At 39.5% G+C, this 18,686-nt stretch overlaps 3 protein-coding genes across 5 annotated transcripts in view; 1 reads left to right on the plus strand and 2 right to left on the minus strand.

The window, feature by feature from the left end:
- The window catches only part of syt11a (synaptotagmin XIa), a 201,391-nt gene that overhangs the window by 121,633 nt on the left and 61,072 nt on the right, over positions 1-18,686 (plus strand). The window lies entirely within an intron of this gene.
- LOC108272623 (immunoglobulin lambda-1 light chain) lies at positions 6,366-13,951 on the minus strand. Of its 2 annotated transcripts, XM_017481128.3 has the most exons (8): positions 13,776-13,934; positions 11,979-12,293; positions 10,269-10,574; positions 9,438-9,539; positions 7,579-7,606; positions 7,443-7,486; positions 7,295-7,344; positions 6,366-7,130 (listed from the first exon to the last, which is right to left on the minus strand). In XM_017481128.3, the coding sequence occupies exons 1-8, from the start codon at positions 13,819-13,821 to the stop codon at positions 7,056-7,058; spliced, it is 966 nt and encodes a 321-aa protein (XP_017336617.1). In that variant the 5' UTR covers positions 13,822-13,934; the 3' UTR covers positions 6,366-7,055. The 2 variants fall into 2 exon arrangements, with proteins under 2 accessions (XP_017336617.1, XP_047014780.1); XM_047158824.2 differs by lacking the exons at positions 7,443-7,486; positions 7,579-7,606; positions 9,438-9,539 and having other exon boundaries at positions 13,776-13,951.
- LOC108272625 (uncharacterized) overlaps positions 18,102-18,686 on the minus strand; it is a 6,292-nt gene continuing 5,707 nt past the window's right edge. For both annotated transcript variants that reach the window (XM_017481131.3, XM_017481130.3), the window contains exon 8: positions 18,102-18,686. This exon is cut by the window's right edge and continues 1,238 nt beyond it. The gene's annotated coding sequence lies outside the window, so the exon portion shown is untranslated.

The raw sequence follows: 18,686 nt of genomic DNA on the forward strand, positions 1-18,686 counted from the left end.
GGATCTTGGGAGTGCTGGGTAGGACACCAGTCCATTGCAGGACACCATGCACACACATGTTCATACCCAGGGGCCATTTCGAGTCACCGTTCCACCTAACGGCATATTTTTGGGAGGTGTGAGGAAACTCAGGAAACACCCTGGAAACGTTGGGAGAACATGCACAGGAACTCCACACATAGTTATTTTCTTAAAGTAGAGGTTGCGAAGTACAGGCAGAAGAAAAGGGAAAAAAAAACATTTTTGGCTGGTTGCCAGAATTCGGCTACAGTGACATCCGCCAGTTTTTCCAACTCAAGTTGAATAACTGCATAGTGATAGTATTACAGCTCAGAATATCTCCTGGTTTTACAGTATTGTATAATAAGTATCGTAAATAGTTTATGTGCATATTTTACAGCATGTACATGAAACAGATCTCAGCGCACTGAAAGGAGCGACAGTAATTACACTGGGGAAAATTCACTTGCTATCACACTGATGACTCTCTCATTCATTATAATACTTTATTGTTATTAAAACCCGTCTCTCTGTCTCTCTCTGTCTCTCTGTCTGTCTCTCTCTCTCTCTCTCTCTCTCTCTCTCTCTCACGCTGTGTCTATGCCATTCCTAGGCATGCTCACACAAACACAGAAATGCTCATTGTGTGAAAATGTTTTGCGCAGGATATGACTCAGTGAGTCTGGATTCTGATTCGAGTCAGGCTGTTGTTCAGCTCTTTGATGTGTTTGATTGTCTCTGCTGTTTTAAAGGAAATTCCACCAATTCTATTCACACAGTTTTATCATGTCCTCTACCACGGGGCGTGACGGTGTATTGGTATGATGCCATCAATATATCGATAACATCATGCAGGCGTTTTTCATCCCGATACCCAGTCCATTTTAAATAACGTTGAGGTGATTGGTTTCGGTGATTGGTTGAGCCCAACCAATAGCATCTGAATAAGTTCATACCGTCTATAACGTCCATCATGGACAACCTTTCTCCAAGTCGCCAGAGCGCACCCTCCCCCAGTTTTCAATCACTTCCTTGGTTATTCTGCTCATTTCCTGTTCCCACATTATATAAGCACATGACCCTTAGTTACCTCGCGACAACATATAGAAAGGAGAGTGAGGGTAGCTGCGAGTATCACCAATATACCAACAGCTCCTAAATACAATTTTACAAAATGTAGAACCCAAAGGGGTTTTTTGGTTGTCTCTGGGTGGACCCTTAAAGGTTCTATGTAAAGTGTATACCTATGAAAGAGTGGGTTGAAGTAGAGCCTTTTTAGAAGGCTAATTTTCTAAGTCACCCTTTTAAGAACCCCTTAAAGAACGTTTTCTGCAGTATAGTAGCAACACTTTAAACAAACATAGTACAGATGATGTACATGAATGCTATCCAAAGGTAGTTGCGTGCAAAGGTGACGTGATTGTTCAGGCGAATATAATAATGTGCATTTTATACAACAACAACAAAACAAAACTTCCCAGAAGAGGAAAAATGAAATATGTTAAAGTCAGCACAAAATTATTGTGAACGTATGTTTTAAATCCCTTTTGAAGAAGGAAATGTTTGAAATCTGGCTCGAGTTAAGGCAACAAAAGATTCGAAAGAGATTGACGCCATTGCATCGACAAAGGAAGACGCGAAAATATCACGCTCAGAAAGATGACTCTCACGGTGACTGGAGAGCGTGGAAGAAAATTCCAGAGATCTCAAGACTAGATATCCATACAGATCAATTCACACACACGGTCAGACACATTCCTCGTGTACACGTCATTTGACTCGCCACTGCTTTTGCTAGAAGTGATGGATCTAAAGATGAACACTAGCAGAGTTCTCCGCAGAACACATTGTTCATGTTCGTATTCAGTCCAGAGACGTTCCTCACTTGCCACACACACTCTGGATACCTGACTCATAACCGAGCCAGAATGTGTAATGTGTTACTTAAACTCAAAAGCTCTTGCTCTTGACACACAGCTACAGTGTTTGTTTCAGCAAAGCCACATGACAGACACTAACGGAACAAAGCTGAGGAATGTATAAAGCACTCATGTAGAGAACATGTGAAGAATAACATGAGGGAGAATGTGGAGAATAAACAGTTGTTGCCTATTCATCTGGACGAGGTTACCAGAACCAATCGATCCAATTCCTCCTTTAACACTGGCTATGGAACTAATTAATTAAACCTAGCAGTTATCAAACCCTTGATTAAAAAAACAAACAAAAACAACCTGACCTCAACCCTTGTCATTGTAGCTCAGCAGTTAGGCTTATACTCACATAGGAATAACCTTCATAAAATCTATCAGTCAGGATATATGCCTCAGTAGAGTACTGAGACAGCGCTGGTTAAAGTAGTAAATGACCTGCTACTGAACTCCAATCAGTGTTGCGTGTTCCTTGCGTGTGTTGCTTCATTTTGGTGCAGCTTTTGAGACCATAGATCCTAATGTTTTTCTAGATAGACTAAAATAAGTGTTGGACAGCTCTGTCCTGGCTCAGGGCTATATGACGGACAACAAAGTTTACGATATCAACTTTAGATAAAACAGTACGTAAAGAACATTAGACACTAAATGCTGAGTAACTACTTAATTTCGACAAGACAGAAGTACTTCTGCTAACAGGCAAGTAGAAGTAAGCTTTGTAAGAGCAAGTCTGGATGGCGTTACATCATGTGCAGCTGGGCAGCATGGCTCCTCACTGCTGGTGAGCTGTCGTGGCATGATGCGTCACACACTCTGCCAGAAGAGAAGAGTGATTCTCACCGCTTGTGTGCCAAAGCAGTGCAACCCATGGGCATAAATATTCACGAGTTCGTTTACATATGCCCGGCGCTCCAGCTAATAGAGTCAAGCTGATACGCATAAGGGGCGGGGTTTTTAAATGGCCGAAACACTGACGTTTTTACACAAAAACGGCGAATGACTTAACTGCTTAATGGTCTGTGCTAAATGAATTCATGTAAATATGTAGATTTGGTGTAGGGAGATGGGGGGGGGGGGGGGGGTTGTTGGGGGCAGGATCTTTTGGGGGGTGAAATCATGACTCCGGCCATGTGAAAATATTTTGAATATGAATTATCTCACATGCCTTACTTGCTTAAGGTGAAGTAGGCTGATAATATATCCATGTCTCAACACCGATGACTTCAGGGTGTCTTTAATTCATCATTCCAAGATGAACATAAACCATGTTCCATAAAAGTGCTCCACACGTATGTATGTGGCCTCAACGAGCTACTGTACGTCAATCAATCTGTCCGTGTGTCCCTCGTTTTAGCATAAAACCGTTTGTGACCACAAAGCAGATCTCCAGAAACTTAACTTGTGGTGTCGATCAATTACTTCTTGTTCAGATCTTATAAAAAAAAATAAAAAAAAATCACCACCATGTCATCTCAGCAGCTCTATACTCTTCCTCCGTACTGAGCTCCACAAACTCCACTTTAATTCAGAGCATTTCATCATGTTTGTTTTTCCCATCCATATTTTATTTCCTCTGACAGTTCTGCAGCTTGTTGAAACTTGTGGTGAAAGGCGATGGCTCGTAGCACATTTCACACTTTACACGGAGTCAGTCGGCACGGTGCTGGAACCAGGAATTCACTCACTCACGGGCTGACGTGGTGCACCGTTCTCAATCAGGACAGACTGAATCAATCAGGGTGTCGGTACACATGTTTACCTACTTCCAGCTTTCAGTAAATCTTCACCAAGCCATCATTAACACTGAACCCAGGGCTGGGTTCAGACGTACTTGTAGCTGCGAGAGTCTCTCTCTCTCTCACTCTCCCTCTCTCTCTGTCAAGCTACACATGCCACTTCTCTTCTGCTCTCCAGATCTGTCTGATCCATCTTGATGCCCTACTTCTGGTTGGAGTTCTCATCACTTGCTGTTGCTGAGGATGGCCCCAAATGGACAGCCTGAAGATACGTGAGATTACTGAGTATGGTACCACTTAAAAACCATGAAGATGGCTTTAGGACTGCAATGGCCATGAACAGTTTTGCACTCAAGTCTCCATCAGTGAACAGTTGATGACTTCAACAAAGAAAGACTTCATGTAAAAACTATAATGGACCTCCTGGTTACACAGTTGCACTTTTTGACCACGTTTATAGGAGAGAATTATTTATGGGGACGGGTTCCCTTTTGAGGAACTCTTCTTCCTCATGTCGTCCCAGGGAGTTTTTCGGGATATATCTCTAAATTTAAAACGTATATCCTGGATTGAAATTTTACGGTAAAGCTGCTTTGTGGCAAGCGCTATACAAATTAAAAATGGTATTGAATTGAAAGAGTAAATATGTGCACTGTCTCATCTCAGTTTGGAAGACTCTACATCATTAGATGTATAGTGACGTAACTAGCCATGAGGACAGAGGTCCAGATTTCAATAGTTTTAGAAGGTTGTTTTTTTGTGTGATGTTTTTATTTTACATGTATGTACAGGGTTTCAGAGTCACCACTAGGCGCTTGGGGAGGGAAGTGGGGGGAGGTATAACTGGGTTTAACTGTTTTAATTCAATTCAGTTTTATTTGTATGGCGCGTTTAACACTGGACATTGTCTCAAAGCAGTTTTACAGAAACATATAAACACGGGATACAGATTTTAAGTGAGTGGATTTATCCCTGATGGTGTTGAGGAAAAACTCCCTGAGATGATCTGAGGAAGAAACCTTGAGAGGAAAAAAACTCAGAAGGGAACGTAAAAGAAAGTTCATAATGGTGTTTATATGAAGCCTGTTTGTTGAACTAGTCCACTGTTCACTAAAGGAGACCTGAGTGTAAAACTGCACGTGGTAATTGCAGTCCCGAGGCCTTCACAGCAACCGTAGTCCCAGCAACCACAGCGAGAACGTCCATGTGGAATTGAGGTCCAAAACCATTTCCATGCTACTTCAAGCGGTACCGTCCTCAGCAATCTCTTGGCTATAGCCTCCAGTTCTTGAGCGCTCCAGCAGAGGTAGGACATCAGGATGGATCAGGCAGGTCCGGAGAGCAGAAAGGGTCTGGATCACTTGCATCTCCATAAAATCAAGTGTGTCTCGACAGAAGGAGAGAGGGAGGTAAAGAGAGGGCGAGATCGTTAGGTATGCTTACTATCCCGTAATGGATAAGACTGTTTACCTGTAGTTAACCATGTTAGATAAAATGTAAACACTAGAAATGTTTACATGAACACTTTCTTATTTATTTCTGTATGTAATATGTTTTTCCTAGGACGGAACGTTTGTTTTGTATAAATCTTGATCCTGGTTACGGCCTTAATGACCATAACTACATCCCTAAACACACTAATTAGCACGCTATCTATCTTGTCCAGCTGAACTGAGATGATCCTGTACCTTTTCCAGCCTGTAGGTGTCAGTGTTTATCTAGACCTGAACATTGCATCTCTTTACATTACTTTTTTTTTTTACACTCACATTTATCACCTTCTATTGTTCTATTTGACTTTTATTTATTTTATTCGACATGTTTTTTTTATCTTACATGTAAACAAACCGTTCGTTATCATAAAATATGTCCTGTTCATGTGAAAAAGCATGCACAGATACAGATGCACAAAATGATGAGTCATGTAAAGAGTCATAACTCCTAAAGGTGGAGAAAACCTTCCTTCACACAAGCTTCCTGTTTCCTGCTTCCTGGTTTTCCTCACTGCTGCCCCTGCTATATCTTTCCAAAGCTCCATGGTCATTATTATCACCGGATTCTTCTTATGTTTTGTCTCGCTAGTGCTCAGAATGTAGTTTATGTACTGTATATTGAGATATGCTCAAACTAAGAGTCTGTTCCCTTATATGCAAAACTGCCTCCTGATTTATATCAAACGAATGCAACAAGCTACAAGAAATATACATAAGCAAAGCATATTAAAATATATAATAATGCATAAAATGAAAATACTTACATCACTAGTATAATTACATCACCAATTCTGATTGGTCAGAAGGTGTTAATGAATTTTCTGTAATGTCACACACGGACACGAGGACCTGTTGTCTTCGGAAGGAGTCTCCAGTTTCAGCATCAGAGACACTCTGTGTTCAGGACGGAGGAGTGTATGCTTTGTGGTGACTTGGTAGTATGACAAACTGCCATTTTTATTTATTTGTTTATTTATTCTGTTTTTGTTGTTGTTGAAGGAGTCTCCTTTCTTCGTATCAGTCAGCAGTAAAGCTGTTAACTTTATGTTTTCAGCTGCTATAATGTTAGCGATGAAAGGAACGAACTTCCACAACATTACACGTAACTATAAACTGATTCAAAAAAGTAACATTGTAATCCCTGACCAATTGATGAGCAGAGAAATCTGTTTAATTAAATGAAAACCACATCGCAGAGAAAAAAAAGCATTTAATTAATTTCCTTTTATTTCAAGTGTTTTCATTAAAACTGTAATTTACACATTGTAAGATCATAAAAAATAATAATAATAATAATTCAAGTGAATGTGCACCGGTCTAACGTCTACATACGTAGAACTAAGCAAAGATTTAAATAAAATCATCCATCCATCCATCTTCTATACCTCTTATCCATCAGGGTCACGGGGAACCTGGAGCCTGTCCAAGGGAGCATGGGGCACAAGACGGGGTACACCCTGGACGGGGTGCCAATCCATCGCAGGGCACAATCACACACACATTCACATTCACACACTATGGACACTATGGACACCCAAATCAGCCTACCATGCATGTGTTTGGAGTGCAGGGGGAAACCAGAGCCCCCGGAGGTAACCCCCACAGTAGGGGGAGAACATGCAAACTCCACATACACACACAGGGGGCAGCGGCGGGAATCGAACCACCAGCCCTGGAGGTGTGAGTCAAACGTGCTAACCACTAAGCCACCGTGCGTCCTTAAATAAATCAAATGACTTACAATTCAATAAATACATTTTAAAATGATTTAAAAAAAAAAAAAAAAAAAAAAAAAAAAAAAAAAAAAAACAGGCATGTTCTGTTTGTTTCTATACTCCGGTTATTTTTTTCCTTATTGTCGTTAAGTCTTCTTAAGAAACATCCTACAACTTTTGCTAATCTAATTCTAACGGTGGATCGTTTGGTTGCCGTTTGAAGATCTCAGGGTTCAAACAGGAATATTCGACTTCCTGCAAGGAAATGGAAACGTGAGAAGCAACCGTTAGTACGTGTAAAAGTGTGCGGTGGGTGGGTGTGTGTGTGTGTGTGTGTGTGTGTGTGTGTGTGTGTGTGTGTGTGTGTGTGTGTGTGTGTGTGTGTGTGTGTGGTGCACGGACGGGGTTTGATACCGTACCGATATTGTCGCAGGTTTCTCTAGATTCGACCTGAGCGTGTCCCGTTTTCCTGTGGAGTGGACATGGACTTTTGTAAACTTTTCAACACGTTCGTGTAAGCACAGAATTGATACAAATACTCAAAATATCAGCGTGAGTCATTATTACCCTGGGTCTGGTGTTTACACTGAGTATCGGCGCTCGTGCGATGCCTGAAAATACGGTCAAAAAATACAGTTTAGCTAAACGTGCTTGGATGCTTTTTCACTAAATCATACTGTATTCACTAGAATGAGAGACAAACCTTTCAACCCGTAAAGTCGCTCGCCTCTCTGAGAGAAAGTGGGGAAAAGAACAGATTAAAGTTAAATAACCGTGATTTAAACCAGTACACTATTAATGAGACAATAAATCTTCCTGAAACAAGAGTAGAGGCCTGGAAGCAATTAGAAATACCTCACAGAAAGCTGTGACACCCTACATACAGGTCCAGTTCTGCTCTGATGCTGAGTTGTTATTAGCTAAACCAAGCACACACAGACCCAGACCCATTTTAAAGCTAAGTTGTTACTTAAGCTAAGCAAATCCACATCCATACTCATTTTGAAGCTAAGTTGTTGTTAGCTAAACTCAGCACATACAGACCCAGACTCGTTTTAAAGCTAAGTTGTTGTTAGCTAAACTAAGCACATACAGACCCAGACTCGTTTTAAAGCTAAGTTGTTGTTAGCTAAACTCAGCACATACAGACCCAGACTCGTTTTAAAGCTAAGTTGTTGTTAGCTAAACTCAGCACATACAGACCCAGACTCGTTTTGAAGCTAAGTTGTTGTTAGCTAAACTAAGCACATACAGACCCAGACTCATTTTGAAGCTAAGTTGTTGTTAGCTAAACTCAGCACATACAGACCCAGACTCATTTTGAAGCTAAGTTGTTGTTAGCTAAACTAAGCACATACAGACCCAGACTCGTTTTAAAGCTAAGTTGTTGTTAGCTAAACTAAGCACATACAGACCCAGACTCGTTTTAAAGCTAAGTTGTTGTTAGCTAAACTCAGCACATACAGACCCAGACTCATTTTGAAGCTAAGTTGTTGTTAGCTAAACTAAGCACATACAGACCCAGACTCGTTTTGAAGCTAAGTTGTTGTTAGCTAAACTAAGCACATACAGACCCAGACTCATTTTGAAGCTAAGTTGTTGTTAGCTAAACTAAGCACATACAGACCCAGACTCGTTTTAAAGCTAAGTTGTTGTTAGCTAAACTCAGCACATACAGACCCAGACTCATTTTGAAGCTAAGTTGTTGTTAGCTAAACTAAGCACATACAGACCCAGACTCGTTTTAAAGCTAAGTTGTTGTTAGCTAAACTAAGCACATACAGACCCAGACTCATTTTGAAGCTAAGTTGTTGTTAGCTAAACTAAGCACATACAGACCCAGACTCGTTTTGAAGCTAAGTTGTTACTTAAGCTAAGCAAATCCACATCCAGGCTCGTTTTGAAGCTAAGTTGTTGTTGTTAACTAAACACGTACAGGTCCAGACTAGTTTTAAAGTTGTTCTTAGCTAAGCTACCCAGATCAGTTTTAAAGCTTAAGTCGCTGTTAGCTAAGTGAAGTATGTACAGCTCCAAAACTATTTTGAAATTGTTGCCGGATGGGTGCTGAATTTTTAAGCAGCATACATGTGATGTGTTTGTAAATGTATGTATGTATGTATTTATTTATTTATTACAGATGCAGTTATCTCAGCAGCCCGCCCCCCCCCAACTCCACAAGTGCTTGAGTTAATGTTTTTTTTATTAACTAAGCTAAGCACAAGCAGGCCAAGAAACTGCTGTCAGCTAAGCTAAGCATCTACAAGTCCAGACACAGTTGAAGCTAAGCAGCTGTTAGCTACGCACATACAGATCCAGACCCATTGTGAAGCTGGGTGGCTGCTAGGTAAACTAACCTAACCTAATCTCAGATCTATTTTAAAGTTATGTTGTTGTCATAAACTAACTAACTAACTAACTAACTAACTAACCAACCAATGAATTAACTGACCACATTACTGAGTGTTTTTGAGTAGCTGCTATATTGAATCAGGTGCGTTAGAGCAGGACCACTAAGCGGTTAAATATACCTGTACCGTGTGGGATTTTAAAAAACGTATTCACCTTTACGTAAACACAGAACCACGGTGAGCGCCACGGCGATGGTGAAGACGGCGACACCGCAGCCTCCATACAGCAGCCACGTGCACGTAGCGTCTGAATGACCTGCGAGTGACATTCATGACTCAACGCCGTTGTATTTCTTCTATAATAATGCTTCTGTAAAAATATATCTTTTAAAAATCTAAAGAGATTTTCTGTAGAATGCAGTAGTGTAAGTTTGAGTATTTAGTAGTACATTAGTTAGTGATTTAGTGTGAAGATTTATATACATATATAATATAGATAGAGAGAGAGAGAGAGAGAGAGAGAGAGAGAGAGAGAGAATTACGCATAGACGCATATATATTTCCTTCAGAAATATTCAGTTCATTAAATGCGGATGATCCATAACGTTAAACGTAACTAGAAATGGATAAAAAAAAGTGCATTGTGTTATTCTTTAATAAATAAAATGATTTTGTTTGCATTTTCTGTGGAAAAAGAGGAATAAAACACTTTGGGGTTGTGCTGTGATATTGGAAAATAACAGCACCTCAAATATTCTATCCCTTCCTTATCATAAGTTCTTACTCACTGAGATTCTGGACTATTCCGACAACATGTCCACATTATATGCAGTGTATTGGAATTTTTTTATGTTTTTTTTAAACGAAATACTCAAATGGTTAATCATTTCCACCAGATTCACATAACAATTAGAGCGCCGAAATGTACTTAAACGCATTCTTTAATTGTAAATACATATTACGCAACGAGCGTACTAGCTATGATATTTTATCCCGCACTCAGGTGTAGTCAGGTTTATAATGAAACACGCTGAAGTCCGCTTACTTTGTCGCCGCAGAGTCCGGGACACGCTCATGTTTCCGTACTTGACGACACACTCGACGACGTGAGCCTCTTCCCTCCATTCCTCCGCAGGAATGGTGATTTGAGCTCGAGTGTATTCCGAGGCTGAATCGTGGCGTCCTGTCCAGCCTGATTCTGTCCATCCTGTGCGCTCGTCTCCGTCGATTAACCACAAAACCCTGATCTGAGAGGGAACGGCGTCCATCACCACACACTGCAGGAGGACAGAGGGAGAGTCCACGTCCGTCGGGGTGTACAGAGCAATAGACGGCTTTAACGGACCATTATCTACAACACACACACACACACACACACACACACACGTCACAGTACACCTTCGACATATTCTCTTCCGTTGTGTATAAAGTTCATAAAGATGATCATGTCAAGAAATCGTTTGCCTACGTTTAAAACAGAGCGCAGCTTAATGATTAATGCATTTTCTATTACAGCAGCTCTGATCAATCGAATAGTAATTAAATTAAATATTATATAGGATATTAACGCGCTCGCTCGTTTCTGTAGTCTATAGTAACAGGTCGTTCACAGGACCTTGGACGCTGGATGCTCCACATGAACAGATTTGTAAAAACGTGTAACGTTTCTAAGGCGATGTTTGTTTAACATTTTAGGAAGGAGTCTCCAGTATCAGTACGTTTTCCACCACAGGAAGGTCTTCGGGATGGAGCGCTGTTCACTTTTCATGACAAGCTACGTTTTTTTAGTTTTTAGTTTCATTAGCTTCAAGAGAGAGAAAGAGAGAAGCAGGTGAGAGGAACTGCAACCGTAAAGGGATAGAAAGTACAGTCGTTCGAGTGATGTCGATTTTCTGTTCGTTTTTAAAAGTCGTTCGAAAGTTCTTATTGAAAATCCGTTCGAATCTTGTTCTCTCTCTTTATTTCTTTTCCTGTCGCACTGCCAGCTCTTACTTTATTGCGCTTGGTGTTATTTTAAGTCGCACTGTGGGAAACTTTTTACGCTGTTAAACGTTCATTTCAATGGAGACTTTTCAGATGATCAAATGAATACTGGACAAAATGTACACTATGTGGTCAAAAGTATGTGAACACCTGAAGTTGGAAGCACGACGTCTTTGTTTGCTGTAGCGTCTCAATTTCCCTTCACTGGAACTAAGCGAGCTCCATGAAGACGCGGCGTGTTAAGTGTTAAGGTTAGAAGAAGGTGGAAGCTCTGGAGTGTCCTGCACTGATCCCTGACCTCAACCCCACTGAACACCTTTGGGATGAACTGGAACTGGAGTCTCCTCACATCAACATCAGCACCTGTCCTCATCCTCACTTACGCTCTTGTAGCTGAATGATCACAGATCCCCACAGCTACGCCCTGAAATCTATTGGAAAGCCTTCCCAGAAGAGCGAGTGGAGCGCGTTATAACAGCGTAGACGGAATCAATCTGGAACGGGTGTGATGGACGAGTGTCCACAAACTTTTGGCCGTACAGCGTATATGACTTTCCGGTACCGTAACTTTTCGACTCGTAAAAAGAACATTCACTAGTGTTGTAAACGACGCACGCCGTGTTCTGCGTTCTTCTATTGTGTTAGCCTGCTTTCTTGTAAATAAGACGCAAGAAGTCGAAGTTATTCGTCTGTTCTAGACCGACTGAGATTTTTGTAGTCTGGGAAATGATAAAATGATAAACGGTGTAGTTTGACATTAAATGAAACTCACCTGTAATGACGACTCTGGTGCCAGTTCCAATAAAAATCATTTTATCATATAAAACTGCGCAGTAGTAAATGCCCGAGTCTTGAACTTGGGCATTAACGATTGTCCTGGTACATGATTTATCATCATCTTCTAGCTTGTCCTCCTCAGTTTTTCTGACTTCACCCAGTTTCCCAGTTATCGGATTCACTTTATACCAGGATACCGTGTTGTAGCAATATCTAATCGTCAGGTCACGAGAGCATTTTAACGTAAAAGACCCACTGACGGATGCACTGATGGACTCAGGGGACTGAGACACCGCAGACGAGGGAGAGGCTGCAAGAAAAGAAAGAGGTTTTTAAATGAATTTCAGCGCTTAAAAAGTAGTGTCGTGTGGTTCCTTATCATTCCATTTCTCAATACCTGAAAAGACCAAGTTTAGTAACGAGAGCATAATGTTATGTGTGACAACAACATTGTAAAAAAAAAAAAAAAGGCAATGTGAATTTATTTTTTATTGTAACGTGTTGTACAATGTCAGTGAAATACTGTATATTATATTTTAAGTATATTACAGTATAAGCAAAATATATGTTGCAGGAAATAAAACCGTTATAAATGTTATATGTTTTATATTAAGCTTTTTTTTAAATGTGATAATAATAATAATAATTAAAAAAAAAAATTATATTATTATTAAATTGATAAAAACTTTTAGTGTTGAGTTGAACTGTAATCCTATCTGAAGATTTTTCATTAAAAGCCCTTTTATCTTTCTTGTACGGTTTGAATTACTAGCACGGTAACTGACTCAATGAAATGAGTCATTTGTTTATTAAATAAAAGTAGTTATGTTTGTACATTACATTATTGGCTTTTAATTTGTAGCCCGAATTAAAAATATCTCATCGTAACTTGTGAACTATCGAGCGATTAGAAATGAATGATAATGATATTTATTAGACATCTATGTAGTGTATTTAATACACCACATTAAAAACAAGAAGAGCAACAAAACTTTTATCTGAAAACTGCTTTAGAATCGAACGTTATGCTCTTTAACAGCATTAACATAAACTACAACGTTGTGTGGGGGGGATTTAATTCAGTTAATTATGAATTAAATTACAAAACAATAATAATAATAATAATAAAAATAATTTTTGAAACCCTAAAAGTCTCTTTTCTACTCACATAGGAATAAAATAAATAAATAAATATAAAAATCAAGGCAAAATCTGTTTAAAGATTATGAGGGTGCCTGTACTTTTGCACAGTAATGTGTGTGCACTAATATAATATAGTATACATGATACCGTATAGATTAATATAAGGTTATGTAAAACTGAATGTAAAATAAAGGATTTTTTTTTTTTACTGAATGTTTGATGAGTTATATTCGCATTAGTGCACTGAAACGTCATAAAATAAATAAAAGAATAAAAGAATTAAACTGTGCTTTTAAAAAAAAAAAAAAAAAACCTAATGTGTAATAATGCAATAGAAAAAAACACCAACGATGAAACACGTAATGTGTGCGATTAAAGAGCGTATTTATCAACAGACGTTATTTTATGTCCTATTAATTATTTTGATGTTGAATAAAAAAAAAAATAATAATAATTTAACGTAACATTTTATTTATGTTTATTTTATATCTGTCATGTTATAGTTGCCAGGCTTTAAGCGCTGTGATGATGTGATTATAGCTGGTGAGTAATGTCTGTATCTTACCATATTGCTCATGGTGGATTTATAAAGCCCTGGTGAAGGTCACGGAGTTTTAAATGGAGGGAACAGAAAGGACGTAACACTTACTTCTCAGAGTACAAACACAGCAGAGGAGCAGCAGTCGAGCCGCCATGCCGAAGCGTTCAGTCTCTTATCTCCAACATCTGGAGATGAAAAGGGAAGCGTCAGGCAGTTTTGCAGTGAGGGCTAGAGGCGACGTCCTGCCCCTTACCTACAGCGAAAAGGAACCAAAGACTTTTTTCCATTCAGCAAGAATAAGAAAACTTTCATCAACTATAGATAGACAACAGATAGACCTGTAATATATATATATATATATATATTGAAGTCCTACAAATTTAAAATAAAAAGAGGTGTAACGTTTCTGTCTGTGTAGAAATCTGAGTGTTAAACTATATATGGTACAATGCAGGGCTTCTCTCCAGCTGTTTGCAGACGTGGAACCCTTTAACGGAATAGAATAAAATAAATAAATATATAAAACCACGCTGATAGTAAAAATGTCATCAAAAACCACAGATGGTTTCAGTGCAGATTGATTCTGCAGACCATTCAAATTAACGATTGAAATTTGATCCGCTGAAAATATATTCGAACCAGTTTTATTTTTTTCATTTCTGAAAATCAAAACCCGGTATTGAAAGCGCCACGAGATTCCTGTTGGTGTAATTTATAGGTAGGATAACGTCGTGGCGATTGCCCCCACTTAAATAAAGTACAGAAATAAATAAATAAATAAACATCGTAGACGCCGTGGCTATGATTCACAGACTCTGGGGATCTCCAGACCCCATTTTGAGAACTATGAGTTTTATTTATGTTTTATGTGTATTTTATTTCCCCCAAAAGTAGACTTTTTTCAGCCCTCATAAAAGAATTTTAGTAGGGATTCATTCAGTAACTCGAGTACAAGTCTGTTCTTAGTGTAAAATCATTCAATCAGCTCCTCTCAGCCCTATAAATATTCAAAAAGTTGCAAAAAAAAATCCCAATAAACCCCAAAAATTTATTTAAAAAAAAACAAACAAAACAAACAATATAATATAATATAAAGCAAATAATTCAGATTCAAATCATTCCAAAAATATTCAGGTTTTAATTTAGGCGTCCTGCAACCTTTCGATTCACTTTAATTAATTTGGTAAATGGATGAAATTAAAAAATTCGACCACATGCAGGACAGTGCACTAGAGAATTACTGCCGATAGATTAACATAAATAAACATAATAATAATAGAAATAATAATTCGGAATAACTCACACCCAGCTCCCCCCTCCCCCCAGTGCACACGAACTACAAGAAAACATATTTTAATCTTTTGATAAATATTTTCACATACGGTGTCTGATTACACTGAGTATAAAATCATAAGTACGATGAAACAGTGTGCTCTCAGTGACGTGCATCGTGGCATGGCGGCTGGTGTGAGTTTGAGTTCAGAAGATCAGAGCAATCTCTAGAGTTTACACGGAGTGGTGCGAAAAACAAAAAACATCCGAGTGCAGTTGATGAGAGGATTCAGAGGACAGTGGCTCGAGCGGACAGGCAGGTGATGATAACTCAGATAACCACTTTTTATTGTTTACAACCGTAGTGAGCAGAAAAGCATCTCAGAATACAGTGAACTTTGCGCTACGACAGCCGAGGATCGCACCGGGTCCCGCTACAGAAATCTCGGCGGCCGTGGATCAGGCGGTAGAGCGGGTCGTCCACTAGTCGTAGTGTTGGCGGTTCGATCCTCGGCCCGCGTGTCTCCACATACCGAAGCGTCCTTGGGTGAGACGCCGAGCCTCAAGTTGCTAGCGCCTTGCGTGACGGCTCTGCTAGCACTGGTGTGTGTGTGTGAATGTTTGAACGAGACACAGTGTAAAGCGCTTTGTAGAACTCCTAAGGTTAAAAAGGCGCTTTCATATATATATGTATATAATTATATATTAAATAAAAGCTTACAAAATATATTCTGTAAATATGAGGTCTCACACACGTAAAATGCATCCTGATATTAAGGTGCTTCGGTAGATAAAACTGTACAGTAGACAGAGGAAAAGAATCAGACAGCGTGTGGTTTGGTCTAACAGAGAAGGCAGTGTTGTGTTTAGCCGCTAAATCACATTCGAGTCTCACACCACCCGCAGTGACCGAAGTGTGTGTTCGGCGCACTAACAGCACGGCTAATATCAGTGCTGAGAACTGAAATTCAGACCAGGTGCACGCTGTTGTCCGTTGAGAGGACCGTCTCCACCTGACATCCTGCTTTGATGCCGTGTGTTGCAGCTCACTTTGTTCTAACCACACAGGACTGGGGCGAGCGTAGCTGGAGTGTACAGGGGCCATCACACACGCTCGCTTCAGCTCATTGTGGTTTCACGGCCCTTCGCTGAAATCCGCACTGTGATCCTCCAGCGTGCACGTGTCGCGCAAACTGTGACATTTTGGGTTTTTTTGTTGTTGTTGTTGTTGTTGTTGTTGTTGTGTGTCGTTGCTGCTGCAAGGAAACCAGTGGCCATGTATGTGCTCTGAGCCTTAACATGCATGAGCCTGGTGTAAAAAAAAGAAAAGGAAAAGAAAAAACAGATAGACAAGCCAAAAATAGAGTTTGAGAGCGTGAGACATACGTACAGTTCACAGACTAAATATTTAACGCACGTCCATTTTTTTCGGAAGAAGAATAAAGTTGTTCATATTCCATATAACTGGTGAAGCTCATGGAGACTATAACATAACTAAACGTAATCTAGTATGTGCTGCATACCTAAGCAGCAACCCTATATAAGATCATATAAGACCGGACACAATGATGTATGCATATAAATTTATGTACACTGATTGGAAATAAAGCTGTATGCAAAAGTTTGTGCACCCTTGGTTCACGATCTCTGCAGCAAACTATGAACGATAACAACATTAACCTGCAACTGTTAATCCACAGTCATGCAAAGGTATATTTGATGAATTTAAAAACACTTGGGGGGGGGGGGGGGGGGGACGGGACGGGACGGGACGGACAGTAACTCTGGCATGTGCAAAGGTTTGGACACCCGAAAGTGAGTACTTAGTTACAGCCTTCTTTGCCAGACATCACGGCTTGAAAACACTTTTTGTAGCCAGCTAGTCTTTCTGTTCTTGTTTTAGGGATTTTCACCCACTCTTCCTTGCAGATCATTTCTCGTTCTGAGCCTGGAAGCGTGTTTAAGATCTACCTACAGATTTTCAGTGACACTAGAGGACTGTGAAGGTCAAAAGCTTCTCCTCGTCTTAGTTCATGGTGGAGGGTGGATGGTGAGGTATGTTATGTTGTATATATATATATATATGTATATGTATATATATATAGCCATGGTTTGCACGGCACTTTTGTCTTGCTTTAATTGTCCCACTTTGCCGTTGTCTCTTGTGTTATGTTTATTCCTTGCCTTAGTGTTTTTGCCACATGTTCATAGTTTCTTTTGTGTTTGTTTTCATTATTATTCAGCTCTTTATCTGCACTTGCATCCATCTCCGCCTCGAAAACATGACAGTAGCATCCACCTGGACGATGCGACAGCAGCCATAGTGCTCCAGAACGCTCACCACACACCCCAGCTATATCACGGCCAAAGTGTTCAATTTTTACTGCATCAATCCAAAATGAACCTGGTCTATTGAGATGTTGTTTTGCATACATCCGACATTCACCTTGTGATGAGGTTGCAAGTAACGTTTCCTTCTGATGACTCTTCCATGCAGGAAAACTCATAAGAAGGAATGATTTCCAGACTTTTTCACATCTCACGATTACAATTCTTTATTGTATTTTATTTAATCACACATAAAGCAACTGCACATTCATATTTACAACATGTTATTTTAAATTGGTTTACTGCAGGGGTTGTGTTTAATACTTTTCACTTAAAAAATCAATAAAACGTGTGATCTAGGGGTGCACAAACTTTTGCGCACAGCTGCCACTTTTATCAGTTCAGAAGGCTGACCTCTCAACACCCCATTTATCCTACGTGCTCCAGCACTCCCGGTCTTGTGTGTAACTGTGCGAAATGTAAATCATGTATTTTTGTGTGTATTGCTTGTAACGTTACTGTAGCAGAACACGTGAGGGAGCATTTCATGTACACTATACATGATAATAAACTTAAATAAAATGTTATACATTTATTCTCTGCTTATTACCATATGCAAATATTAGTGTATTAATATAAAATGATGTCATGTATTTGATGAGTTTATATTTGATTAATGTTAGTATTGTATTATAGTAATTATTGAATGCTGGTTTGTTATTCATTACTCAGTATGAACTACACTTAGTGTAGATTATTCAACTATTACCACTACTTAATAATAATAATAATAATAATAATAATAATAATAATAATAATAATAATACATTATAATAGTTGATCAGATGGCAGGTTTTATTGGACATTTCAGGACATCATAATGCTTTTCTTCACTCAGTCACTCATTCACTCACTCAATTGCTCATTCACTTTCTCATTAACTCATTCACCTATTCATTCACTCACTTGTTCACTCACTCACTCATTCATACACTCACTCACTCACTCACTCACTCATTCATTCACTTACTCACTCATTCACTCACTCACTCACTCACTCACTCACTCACTCATACACTCACTCATACACTCACTCACTCACTCATACACTCACTCACTCATACACTCACTCATACACTCACTCATTCACTCATACACTCACTCATACACTCACTCATACACTCACTCACTCATTCACTCACTCACTCACTCACTCACTCACTCACCCATACACTCACTCACTCATACACTCACTCACTCACTCATTCACTCACTCACTCATACACTCACTCATTCACTCACTCACTCATTCACACACTCACTCACTCACTCATTCACTCACTCACTCACTCATACACTCACTCATTCACTCACTCACTCATACACTCACTCACTCATACACTCACTCACTCACTCATA

The sequence above is a fragment of the Ictalurus punctatus genome, chromosome 12, assembly GCF_001660625.3.
Source record: "Ictalurus punctatus breed USDA103 chromosome 12, Coco_2.0, whole genome shotgun sequence".
Lineage (NCBI taxonomy): Eukaryota > Metazoa > Chordata > Actinopteri > Siluriformes > Ictaluridae > Ictalurus > Ictalurus punctatus.

Coding starts and splice junctions, on each gene's coding strand:
- LOC108272623 (XM_017481128.3), bottom strand. CDS start 13,821: ATGGCGGCTCGACTGCTGCTCCTCTGCTGTGTTTGTACTCTGAGAA. Junction 9,540..10,268: donor CCGGACTCTGCGGCGACAAA/GTAAGCGGACTT, acceptor TGTCACTCGCAG/GTCATTCAGACGCTACGTGC. Junction 7,131..7,294: donor AGAAACCTGCGACAATATCG/GTACGGTATCAA, acceptor ATTTCCTTGCAG/GAAGTCGAATATTCCTGTTT.